The sequence below is a fragment of the Muntiacus reevesi genome, chromosome X (genome assembly GCF_963930625.1).
Source record: "Muntiacus reevesi chromosome X, mMunRee1.1, whole genome shotgun sequence".
NCBI classification, from domain to species: Eukaryota; Metazoa; Chordata; class Mammalia; order Artiodactyla; family Cervidae; genus Muntiacus; species Muntiacus reevesi.
In genome coordinates this window covers 61,029,594-61,042,962 of record NC_089271.1, presented here as the reverse complement: position 1 = coordinate 61,042,962, position 13,369 = coordinate 61,029,594, and the positions used below count along the sequence as shown (strand labels likewise).

The window sequence follows — 13,369 nt, the reverse complement described above, 5'->3', positions numbered from 1 at the left end:
TTGGGGTGGTTCTAGCTCTGTGTGTGTGGGAGGGGGTCCCCGATAAATTAGTGCAGGAAAAGGGAATGGCTTAGGTCTCAAACAGGATCTCTGAAAAGGAGTCTGCTACTTTTCCCTGCTTAAGGAAAAGAACCTGGTGATCACACTTGTTTCTGCCCTGGTGGATGCTCTTTGACTCTGCCTGGCTTCTGCTGAGAGCTACCTAGTTGACTAGAGCCTTTTTCTGAGTGAATATCTAGGCTTCTCAGATTCCTCCTTGTGCCTCTGTTCCCAGGGTCTCTGTACCAGCGACCAGTGGGAGACACATTGCACAGAGTGCAGACCTGGCTTCCAGTCCAGGTTCCACCAAGTTCCTCCCAGGACACTGGGGGGAATCATGCCATCTCTCTGTTGTTGGAAGGCACCCCAGCAGTTAAGGGCATGGACTTTCGAGTCAGATTGTTGGTGTTGAGGTCTCAGTTCTTCCACTTACAAGTTGGCGAACCTCTGTGCTTCAGTTTCCCCACCTGTAAAATGGGGATAATAATAGTACCTACTTCATCAGGTTGTTCTGAGGATTGAGTGAGTGAATGTAAAGCGCTTAGCACAAGGCCTGGCACACGGTAAGTACAATTATGTTTCCTGTTATTATGCATTAAATTAATGTCTATTAAACATCTTTTCAGGCTAAAAGGGTTAGTTCTGTGCACTAACCTTTGCAGAATTAAAGATTATCTCCGGATCCCAGACCCGTGGATCATTTTTTTTGGTAACTTAACTGATTATTGTTTGTCAGGTACTGTTCTATGTGTTGAAGATTCAGTGTGAAAGAAGATGGTCATCATCACTGCCTTTATTGAACTCACAGTCTAGTGGAGGAAACACATTAAAAAATCATGAAACTGTCTATACACTTGAATTTGTGATAAGTGTCCTACTGGAAAAGGCCAGTAATTCTCAACAGGAGGCTTTGAAGGTAGGCTCTCAAAAATATCTTTGAATGTAATCAAAAAGGTTGCTAGGAATACCAAAGACAAAGATAGTATCAAGTGTCCTACTAATGCAAGGAAATGTTCATTCCTTAGCCTTGTCCAGAAAGGTTAGTGGAAATGTGTTTCCTTCCCCACATCCACTCTGGTTTGGGGTCCTTGAATTAGACTGACTAATATCAGTCTTCAGAGTTGGGCTTAGGGAATGTCTCTGATGCACTGGCCTTTCCCAATGTACCCTCTATGGCCATGTACCCCAATGTACCCGCTATACCCCTCCTCCTCTTTCTCATTCTTTTTTTCCTCTCTGTCTAGCTGGGGTTCTCAAGCTGCTTCTTGGGGCTATTAATACTTGGCCACATACAGAGTGAAATGTATTAGAGCACATCTGCTCAGAATTTGTAGGGGAGGAGGGAGCGAGGTACAATGCAGGCCTGGGCTCTTCTGGGGGAAAGCACAGATGTGGAGAAGGTGAGAGCAACCTGTATAGATGAGTTCCCAAAGCTGACAGATAAGGCTGCTTACAAATCAGGTTTCTACCCCGCTTTACTTTCAGATGGGCAAATGAAAGAGACCTAGAAAAGGCTCACATGGGGTGCTAGAGGCAGGACAAGGACACACAATTTCCATCTCTCTCTCTCTAATGTCTGGCTCAGGGCCTGGTACCGTGTAGGCATTCAAATAAACACTCGTGGAACAAATAATGAGGTCTGGTCTTTTGGTTTCCTAGGCAAGATGGACTGGTAGGACTGGGCCATGACCTTGATGGGCCAACCCTTTCCCCCACAAAACAAAGAGCATAATGTCTGAGCTGGAACCTTCCTGAGCCAAATGGACAAGCGCAACACAAACACCAGTGAATGTAATGAAAACAGGAAGAAGAGAAGTAGGTGAGTGACAAATCCTGAACAACAAACACTCACGATTTCTCAATGACAATCCAATAAAACAACAAGCAAAACCTTAGCTGTCTTGGAGTAAGCAAAGGAGAGGCAGCTGAGAAGCACAAAATGGCTTATGAATTTCATTCATAAACATTTAGGGCTGATATGATTCTAACCATCAAGAAAGACACAGTTCAGCATGTGAGGTGGGCGTAATCATAGACACCCACATGGGGTGCTGTGGTGTATGCGAATGCTGGTGGAATGCATCCACCAGCCTGAGGAGGGCAGGGAAGGCTCTGTGGAAGCGGTGGTGGGGGGGTTGTTGTGGTGAGGAGAAAGGGCAAAAAAGGCATGCGGGGTGGTGGTGGTGGTGGGTGTAGTCCAGCAAAGACTGCAGTTAGCTTGCCAAACCAGAAGCTAAGAAGCTTCGTAGGAACAACAGAAAAACAAAGCTGGAAGGAAAAGATCAAGGGGATCACGTAGCTCAGAAGAGGGGAGTGGAAGCGAGGGAATCTCTGAGAAAAAAGCAATAGCTCTAGGATTCTTCTTCCTGATTTCTGAAGGTTCGCTCTCAGCCTTCAGAATGACTCATTTCTAGAAAGTTTTGGACAGCTGAGGTTTTGCCATAACAGGATCTCTTCTGATTGTTCCCCTTCAGTCATGCCCTTATTTGGTACAGTACTGCAATTTCAGCAATATCAGAATTGTTGTTCCGTCACTCAGTCAGTCTGACTCTTTGCGACCCCATGGACTGCAGTATGCCAAGCTTCCCTGTCCTTCACCATTTCCTGGAGTTTGCTCAAACTCATGTCCATTGAGTCGGTGATACCATCCAAACATCTCATCCTTTGTCGTCCCCTTCTCCTCCTGCCCTCAATCTTTCCCAGTATCAGGGTCTTTTCCAATGATTTGGCGCTTCGCATCAGGTGGCCAAAGTATTAGAGCTTTAGCTTCAGCATCAGTCCTTCCAATGAATATTCAGGACTGATTTCCTTTAGGATTGACCGGCTTGATCTCTTTGCAGTCCGAAGGACTCTCAAGAGTCTTCTCTAGCACCACAGTTAGAAAGCATCAATTCTTCAGTGCTCAGGCTTTATGGTCCAACTCTCACATCTGTACATGACTACTGGAAAAACCATAGCTTTGACTAGATGGACCCTATGTCGGTCATGTGATGTCTCTGCTTTTACATACGATGTCTAGGTTTGTCATAGCTTTCCTTCTGAAGAGCAAGCATCTTTTAATTTCATGGCTGCAGTCACAATCTGCAGTGATTTTGGAGCCCAAAAAAATAAGTCTGTCACTGATTTCATTGTTTCCCCATCTATTTGCCATGAAGTGATGGGACTGGATGCCATGATCTTAGTTTTTTGATATTGAACTTTAAGCCAGCTTTTTCACTCTCCTCTTTTACCCTCATCAAGAGGCTCTTTATGTCAGCTTCCAAAACTGATTTTTGGAATTACTGATTTTTATATTTCTATTATTATTTTAAAATTTTGAACAACTTTTGGTTCTGCGTTTTATATACATTACAATTTTTATTTTATGGATGTGATAGCTTTGCACATATCTTTGAGTATAGTATTTATAATTTTTTGATTCTTCTATTCTCAGTATCATTGCAATTATTTCTGCATTGTAATATGTGTTTAATTTGGTTATTGCTTTTCATGATGAAAATTTTACAAAAATATCTGGTGATGAGTATTTTGATTTCATAAAAACTTCATAAAATTCTTATTACAAAAAAAAGAGGCTCTTTAGTTCCTCTTTGCTTTCGCCACTAGAGTGGTATCATCTGCATATCTGAGGTTGTTGATATTTCTCCTGATTTCAGCATGTGATTCATCCAGCCCAGCATTTCGCATGATGTACTTTCATATAAGTTAAATAGGCAGGGTGATAATATACAGCATTGACATATTCTTTTCCCAATTTTAAGCCAGTCTGTTGTTCCAGGTCCATGTTGCTTCTTGATCTGCATACAGGTTTCTTAGGAGACAGGTAAGGTGATCTGATATTCCCATTCCTTGAAGAGTTTTCCACATTTTTTTGTGATCCACACAGTCAAACTTCATTTAGTGTAGTCAATGAAGCTGAAATAGATGTTTTTCTGGAATTCTCTTGCTTTTTCTATGCTGAATAGGAGATCCTATCTAATACCAGGCATTGTGTTATGTACTACATACGGGACATATCGATACATAGTCCCTTCTTTCACCAACTTTTAATTGAGGTTCTACTACAAGCGTGGAATTGTTCTAGGTTGACAGTTGTGTGTCTGGTGGGTCATGGGGCTGGCAGGGTGTGAGAGAAATGCACACATCATCAATACAAGGATTAGGGCCATCAGAGAATTATGAAGAAGACAGAGGGGAAGGCTAGTAGCTGTGTGACCCTGGACAAGACATTTCCCCTCTCTGAGTCTTGGTTTCCTCCTCTGGAAAAAGGGACTAATCATATTTGTTTGTAATGGTAATGTTTGAAAAGTTCTCAGGCAGTGTGTGACACCCAGGAGTTGCTTCATGGTACTGGTATTCAGCTATGGGGAGGTGGCATTTGCAATGGGCTCTGACAAGCAGAGAAGCAGGGAGAACGATCTGTCTTGAGGTGGCCTGGGAGACCCAGAAGTCTGCAGGTTTGCTTTGGCACAGGGACTACTTCCATTTGGTGGAAGCCTCAGGTTTGTGGAGGGGAACAAAAGGAGAGAAGACTGGACTTTGGTGAGCGGGGATGTTTTCATTATAAATCACTTTATGTCTGGAGATCAGCAGCTCTAGAAAGAACCTGTATGTGTGTTAGTTGCTCAGTTGTGTCCAACTCCTCCTGACCCCATGGACTATAGCCTACCAGGCTCCTCTGTCCATAGGATTCTCCAGGCAAGAGTACTGGAGTGGGTTGCCATTCCCTTCTCCAGGGATCTTCCTGACCCAGGAATCAAACCTGGGTCTCCCGCACTGTGGGTAGATCCTTTACCATCTGAGCCACCTGGGAAGCCCAGAAAGAACCTACTGAAAGCAAATGAACCCAAGAGTAGTGGCTGGAGAAGGGGACCGAGGGGGCAGAGATTGGTATTTCAAAATCTCTTGGAAGTCATGAGATCACTTCTTAGAGCAGGCAGGCTGTGGAGAATGCAGCATCTAGTGCCTTGATTCAGGCTAGAATGACCTAACATGTCTATTTGCCAGAGACTGAGGGGTTGCCCAGGACATAGGACTTTCAGTGCTAAAACAAAGTCTCACTGGGACAGCTGGTCTCCTAGATCAGGCCTTGGTCACTGTCTCCTGGACTTCAGCAGGCTGCTTCCTGCTGCTCTCCTTTCCTTTGGTCCTTTGCTACCAGAGGATTGCTGTCAAACACAGCTCTTAACCTCTGCCCTGTTTCCAACCCTCCAAAGGCTCCCATGGCCTCTGGGATCAAGTTCGAACCCCAGAGCCTGGCCTCCAGAGTTTTTTCTACACTGGTTTCTGCCCTCCTTGAAAGATTCATTTCCCATAACTTTCACAGCACACCAGAAACAGTCTCTTTTTCCCAACCAGGAAGTACCCTTTGCTATTCTGGGCCGTTGTCCATGGTGGTCTATTTATCAGCCTGACTAACTCTTACCCATGCTTCAAGGTTCAGTGAAAATGTCATTGTCTGAAATTCTCCACCCTGCTTTCTCCTCCAGATTCCCAAGGTACATTATACATATTTTTGGGAGAGCACATATTAGGAAGTTAGTATAGATTCCACTGCTATATCAAGCTTCTAGTGGGATACTCCATGTACAATACATTTTTGGCATATATATCTTGGATTATCAGCATATTCACATGATTCAAAATTTAAAAGGGCCTATAGGGAAATTCAATGAAAAGTCTCCTTCCCACTCCTGGCCTCTAACAACCCCACATCCTTCCTCCTCCAGCGATATTTTGTGTGAATCCAAGCAAATAAGGTAATTTGCTTTGTTAAATGAATAAAGGAAATAACAGTAGAAACCTGGAAACAATCCAAATGTTCAAAATCTGGGCCTGGCTAAGTAAGCCATTGTATAGCAATCTTATAGACTAATCAGCAGTCATTAAAATTATTATAAGGCAGACTCTATAGTATATGATACACTAAGATTTCAAAGTCGAGTATAAAGCAGACCTCTCCACTGATTATACTTTGTGAAAATGTGGTCCCTTCAGTGATAGGATGAAAGGAGGTCTGAGAGAGAAATGATTGCTGCTTTAAGGTGAAGGGATACTAGGTTTTCTTTTATGGAAAGTTGTTTGAATATGAAAAGAAAGAGGCTGCATTATGGTGAATCTGCCTGACAAAGAAGCATGATTCATGATGGGATTCATTCATTCAGCAATTCATTCTGCAGACACTGAATGCCGGCTTTGTCAAGAGAAGAAGGTCAGACACAGTGCCGAGCTTCTCAGGAAGAGAACTAAATAGGCGAAGGGGCCCTAAGAAGCTCTAATGGAGCCAGAAGGGTGGGGAGTGAGGAGTGGGATGAATTCATCGCCAGGCTGTTGAATTTGCATTTTTGTTCATCAAGAGGCACTTTGTGGTAGATGATAGGATATAGGTCAGGGAGCTCAGCAGAAAGATCAGGGCCATCAGCACACATGTGGTCAGTCACGGAGGGTGGAAGCAGGATGAGCTCACCTAGGCAGAAGGTAGACAAGGAAAGGAAAAGACAGGTTCCATAAAGCTGGTGACGAGCCTTTCTGCCAATCTCTCAATGCCTCTGAGCCCAGGACAAGGCAGCAGGATAGCAGATGTGGTATCTGTCGCTGAGTGTGGAAGGGCCTCAGAATTCAGGCAGAAATCCTCCCTCCCGGCCCCTAGCTGAAAAGTCTCATGTGCTCATGGCCTGGGAGGGCCAGGTAGATCAAGAAGGGAGGGCTTTGACTGGCTTAGAAAATATGTAGGAACCCCTAGGTAAGAAGGTGGAACAGAGGGTTTGACAGATTTACTTGTACCAACATCAGGTAGGGCTGGGAGGGGAAAGCAGGTGGGCCTGGCCTTGGGAGCAGGAATATTCTACAGGCTGAGGGATGTGGGGCCCCAGGAAGGGGAGATTTATGAGTCAGGGGTGTTCCCTTGGTGTGCAGGTCTCAGATGTGCCCTTGAAGGGCCTGGCAGGCAAAACTGATGGAATTGTTGCTCAAAATTTAGAGAGAGGAGGGGAGTGGTTATCCCCAGAGCAGGGTGTCTCACCCACCTTCATATGTACCTCCCTGCTTTGTAATTCCTAGGGAGCATGGTGGACTGGAAGGGTGTGGCCTGTGGAGTCAGGCCCACCTGGAATCCAGGCCCAACTCAACCCTGAGGACCAAGCCATCTTTGAGAAACCCCTTCTCTGAGCTTCAAGTTCCTCATTTATAAATTGAGGCAATAATATGATCTACCATGGGCTTTTGTTGTATTAACTCCTTGTATACAGTAGGTACTCAATATATGGCAGCTATTCTTTTTATTCTTGCTCCCACATAGGAATAGGCTAGCCTAAATCATTGCCATGTTGTACTCTCTTGGAGGGATTTATTGCCAGTTGGAACAAGAAACTGAAATTAAGACTTTATCATCCTTTCACAAACATTTGTCAAGGATGACCTGGTGGGCAAATAAGTAAAAACCGGTTCTCAATTTCCACTGCTTGTAACAATTCTTTCCTATGCTGGTCATCTCCAGCACACAAAGAAAAGTATGTCACAAACCTTTTAGCTGGTGGTGATATATGTGTACTCTATCGCTCAGTCATGTCCAACTCTTTGTGGCCCCATGGACCATAGCCCACAAGGCTCCTCTGTCCATGGGATTTCCCAGGCAAGAATACTGGAGTGGGTTGCCATTCCCTTCTCCAGGGGATCTTCCCAACCTAGGGATCAAACTTGCATCTCCTATGGCTCCTGAATTGGCAGGCTTCCCTTGTGGCTCAGCTGGTAAAGAATCTGCCTGCAATGTGGGAGACCTGGGTTCTATCCCTAGGTTGGGGAGATCCCCTGGAAAAGGGAAAGGCTACTCACTCCAGTATTCTGGCCTGAAGAACCCCATGGACTTATAGTCCATTGGGTCGCAAAGAGTCAGACACAACTGAGTGACTTTCACTTCACTTCACTTCACTTTACTTCTTTACCACTGAGCCACCTGGGGAACCCCAAAGCAATGGGGGCATAGGGGTTATTGTTTTGAAACATTGAATAAAAAAAAAAATACATCCCCTCCTCTGGCTTCCAAACTTACAAATAATTGTGCCATGTTTTATAATTGTTCAAAGTGCTTTTCCATATTTGATTTCATTAACTCCTCATTCTGGCCTGTGAGGTAAGTAGGCCAGATACTGTTAGCATCTGACAAAACCCACATCTCCTTTTTCTGGAGTGTGAGGGAACTGAGCTGAGGTTAAACTGTACCTTGGATGAATGGGTGAAAAGTAACGTGAGGAAACAACGTGCAGGTGTTGGAAGGAGCTGTTTTGCAAGGAGGCAGTGGTCACAGTGCTGTCTTGAGTGTCTGACAGAACCAGGTGGCAGTGTGTCTATTGTACTGATGAGCAAACTGGAGGCCCACAGTAAGCAGAGGAGGATTTTGGCTTTCAGATGACACAGAGAGGTGGATTAAGTTTCAAAAGCTTTATCCTTTACATGTTGTTTTAAATGACAGCAGTGACCCTGGTGACCTGGGTGGCCTGGGTCACCTGGCTAGGGAGCAGCAGAGCCCAGAGGATAGACTCTAACTCAGAACACTTAATTCCAATTTCTTGAGCTTGGAATCTGCTCACTCAGTCCCCTGCCCTGTCTTTCTTACAGGGGTGTTGAAAAGAATGAGTGGAAAGGACAAATCACCACATAATGGCATTAAAATAAATAGTGCTCAGTATTCACCTTTTCTAAATAATTGTCCTCCATGTGAGAGCTACAGAGGGCAAATACTTTGGCTGCACTGATGTTTGCACAGTCCATGTATTTATTTAGTTGTGTTACAGAACTAAGTCACTCACTGCATTTCCCCAAGCCGGTTTCCTTCCCTGTAAAATGAAGGCATCATCTCCTGCCCAACAGACTGTGAGAATGAAATAAGCAGCATACATTAAATAAGCATAGCGCAAACTACTATTATTAATATCTGTGGAATGCTTTGAGTCCTGGCTTCCCGGAGTCCACCAAACCCAACTCACTCTAAGACCCTGAAATGCCTTGTTCTAGTGAGAAGGTGGTTCTTTCTTGTTTGTTTTGTTTTTTGGCAGCCCGGTTGGCAGGCGCAGAGAACTGGGGAGGAAAATGGAGGAAGATGGGTTTGCTCACCGCCTCTGTCTTCTTATCCTCCGAGGGGGAAATGGCAGGGGGGAGGCAGCCTGGCATAACCTTTTGTTTGGTGAGTCAGCTAAAAAGGAGTTTCTAGAGCTCCAATAACGTGTAAGTGGTGGTTTGGGCTTGGATTTTTAAAGCTGCTCCCTTTTTAAGCCCTTTTAAGATGCATAACAAAAGCACAAGCAATTGGGAAGCACATGAAAAATGATAGAAGCAGAGCTTCTTACTCATGTGAACTTGAAGAGATCATTCAGCTTCTCTGGGCTTGTTTTCTCACCTGTAAAATGGGGACAATGCCACCTATTTTGCAGGGTCACTGTGAGTGTTAATAGCATGTGAAAGTGCTGGCTCCAGTGCTTGGCACAGAACAGAGTTTCCCATATTTATCTGTCCATTTCCTTTCCCTTCCTGACAGACTGTAGTCACTGGGCTCAGATGAAAACACTTCAGTCTGTTATACATTTAACTCTTACAACAATCCCATGAAACAGCTCACATGCAAACGTAAAGAAAACAGAGGAGCAGTTCAGAGATTATATTGCCCAAGGTCACACAGCTTTCAACTTTTAAAGCCAGGATTCAAATCCACCTTGTCTAGTTTGCCTCTTAGATATCAGAATGTGAGGGGGCTTAATCAAGCTGATCTTCTGAAAAGACCATCTTTAAATAGACTCGGACCAAGGGGAAAACCCTAACCTGGCCCATTTGGGAAATAAGCTCAGGGTGGAGTTTGGAGGGCAGGAAATAGGCCATTGCTAGAGGCAGCCTGGCAATAATTGGAAGAGAACTAAAAAAATGAATGTTTGCTTCCCAAATCCTTGAAGTTAATCTGTGCTCCACCAGTTTCAGGAGCTTATGTTGTGAGGGTGACATGAACCCTTTATTAAGCAATTTACAAATATATTATTGGAGGTTTTCTATCATCTGCCACTAAACACAACCTCCTACTCATCTCCTGACAGCACTCCACATACCACCCTTGCAAAGGAAAGGGAATTGTCTCCTCAAACCCCTCTCCTAAGCTAGACTGAAGGAGCTAGAATAGGATGGCTGAGTCATCTTCTTAACAGAAAATCTAAGTGTACCAAAGCCACATAGAACAAAAGTATGTTTTCTATACAGATCATTTGTTTCAACATATGGTTGCTGTTCTAGGGTATCAACTCGGAAGCTGAGGATATGTCTCCTCTTTACTGCAGAAAGCAGGTACTTTTCCTTGTCATCTGTGCTGTCCCCCCTTGTCCACTCCCAGTTATTGGCATGACTGCAGGAACCTTATTACCAGCAAAATGATCACCACAGCACATTGACTGCTTGGGACCATGCCAGCTATGCATAGAATAGGCAAAGAGGGCCAAAATGATCTTCCAGCAGCCTGCTTAAGAGTTAGGCTATAGCCTCAACTATTCTTTACCCTAAGGGTTTCAGATAATTCTAGAGTAAAGGCCCCAGTCTCAGATGCATACACAAGGATGGCTCTCATAGTGCTTTATCTGTTTCCTCATTTCTCATGGCTGAGGCAAGGAAGACTGGGTAGATAGGATTATTATAGTCAGTTCCTTTATAGCTATAATTCCTGAAAACAGGGTCATATGACAGGAAAAGTCCTGGCTTTTGTGCTCATTCCTGTAAAGCAAGTGTTGGGTTAGTTCACAGTACCAGGGTAGGAAGGAGAAAGCAAGCTCCAGCTAGCCTAGGCAGCTCTGATGCTGGGTAACTCGCGGCCCACGTCAAAGAGAGATGACCAGGATCTTGCCATAAGTCCAGGGACCTATAGCTGACCCCCTTCCCCCCAGTCTCCCAAAAAAGCAGCTGAGACCCATTGTCTCTGCACAGGCGCATGTGATAGAAGGGACCTTTATTTTTTTTTAAGATAATTCACACAGCCATTGATTGATTATACAGAGCCATTTCTCAATCCTCTTTTCTTTCCACTTAAGCAAATTAAAATATAGCATGATGAGAATGATTAATGCCAAAACAAGATTTCTGGCTTATCATTTAGGGCACAAATACATACTTCATTGCTTGACATTTTATTGAACACTAAGCAAGACTAAGCATCTCTGCCTTCGTTGTACACAGCTGAAGCAGACCAGGGTGGGGGAGATGGCACAATTGTCCTTGGCGGGGAAGATGTAAGCCCCTGTTGTCCTGTCTTGTTGTGGGGAGGCTAACCCATGTTCTGCCGGTTGCCATAGCCTCTAGGATGGGTGTCCTTCCAGTCATCCCATTCCCGAGCTCTGCGGACTGCCTGTTCATCATCCTCTTCCTCCTCATGCTCCTGATCTTGTTGCTGAGTTGCTCTTTTGAACTCTGCCCAATCATATAAATGAGAAAGCAGGGGTAAGGAAAGGAGGGACCGTCATGGGACCCAGCTCCACTCTGAACACGACCACATAACATGAAGACAAGGAAAATATAGCTAGCTGTCTATCCTGGAACAAGCAGAATTGGGGACAGTACTTAATATTACTTAACAGGTGACATGTTAAATAACAGTAAGACAAAATTCTCTGAGCTGTTTTCATAAGAAAGTAAACACATAAGAGTTGCCCCTCAAAATAAATTCTATTTGGGGAAAGAATTCTTGCTAAAATGGCTAAGCCCTCACAATAGAAAACAGAAATGCCAACTGACCAACAAAACCCCAGCAAATCAAAAACAGTGAAGTATTTCCATAGTATAGTGGTTGTCCCACTTGCCTGACAAAAACATTAAAGTAAAAAATATTTTATATTTTATTTTATGATTTGTGATTTGACTGTAGGTGACTGCTCCTCCTCCTTCCATTTCCTTTATTACAGTTCTACAATTTCGTGTGTGAAACTGGATATCACAGGGCAGTTGAACCCACCAGAAAAGAATGTGTGTTATTTTGCACATGTTTGGAACAGGGTGTGAGGTCCAAATGGCACTTGTCATGCAGTGTACACTCAAAAGAAATGAAACTAAATGCTCCATTTCTCTTTTGCACTGACTTTTTCTTTCTGCCGTGAGGTAAGGGAACATTTCCTAGCTACCTTGAATTTGCCCACGAGAAATACTCTCATCACTATGATAATGAATGAAATATGTAGGGAACCTGATCTCTTCTAATAGCTTAAGAGTCTTATGTTCTATTTAACCCTTTTATTGTAAAATAAAAGATACTGGAAATCACACAAAAATACATATAACTTAAACTTTCATAAGGAGACTATACCTTTATAGCCTCCTCTTGGGTCAAGAAATAGATTTTCTGTACCCATCCACAAGGCTTCTCTATGGGCATCCAAATCATATCCTCACCCTCCAAAGGTAACCACTATATTACCTATACTATACTATATTACTTATACTATAACATCTTACAGTACTATGGTTTGTGTGTCATAGCTAATGAACCAATACTGATACATACATAATTAACAACTAAAGCCCATACTTTTTTCAAATTTTTTTAGGTTTCACCTGATGTCCTTTTTTTTTCTCTTGGTTCCAGGATCGCATCAAATATTCCATATTACATTTAGTCCCCTGTCTCCTTAGTCTGCTTTTGGCTGTGACAACTTCTCCCTTTCCTAGTTTTTGATGACTTGGACAGTTTTGAGGTATACTCAGGTATTTTGCAGAATGTTCCTCAACCTGGCATTGCCTGATGGTTTTCTCATAATTAGACTAGGGTTATGACTTGGAGGAGAATAACACAGTGAGGCTTCCTCCTCATCACATCAAATCAAGGCTACACACCTTATTACATGACTTATTACTGCTGATGTTAACTAGGATCACTCAAGGTAATGTTTGTAGGGTTCCCAACTGTGAAGTTACTGAGCCTCTCTTCTTCTACATTATAGTCTTTGGAAGCAAGTACACTTATGAAGTGAGGAGTTATGCTTCACCTCCTTGAGACAGGTGTAGACAGGTATATACACACAAATTATTTTGAATTTTTCTGTACAGGTTAGTCATTTATTTCTATCACTATACGTTCATGGATACTTGTTTTATACCTTTTGTTATAATTCAATACTGATATTTTCCTGCTCACATTCTTCCAGTTTTGGCCAGTGACAGTTCTTTCAGCAGGCTCTGTGTCACATTAACACCTCAATAGTTTGTTTGCTCTTGTTTTTTCAGTGTTTCTTCATTTTCTAGAGTACAAGATATTTCAGGTTCATCTTTTACATTCCCTGCTCCAACACTAGAATTGCCCATTTCTCTAAAGAGCCCT

At 43.4% G+C, this 13,369-nt stretch overlaps 1 protein-coding gene across 1 annotated transcript in view; it reads right to left on the bottom strand.

Annotated features, from left to right (window-relative positions):
- Positions 1 to 10,994: 10,994 nt before the first annotated feature.
- The window catches only part of IGBP1 (immunoglobulin binding protein 1), a 40,855-nt gene continuing 38,480 nt past the window's right edge, over positions 10,995 to 13,369 (bottom strand). The window contains exon 6 of the mRNA XM_065914782.1: positions 10,995 to 11,469. Coding sequence (XP_065770854.1) covers positions 11,327 to 11,469 — 143 coding nt within the window. The 3' untranslated portion in view covers positions 10,995 to 11,326. The remainder of the gene's footprint in view (positions 11,470 to 13,369) is intronic.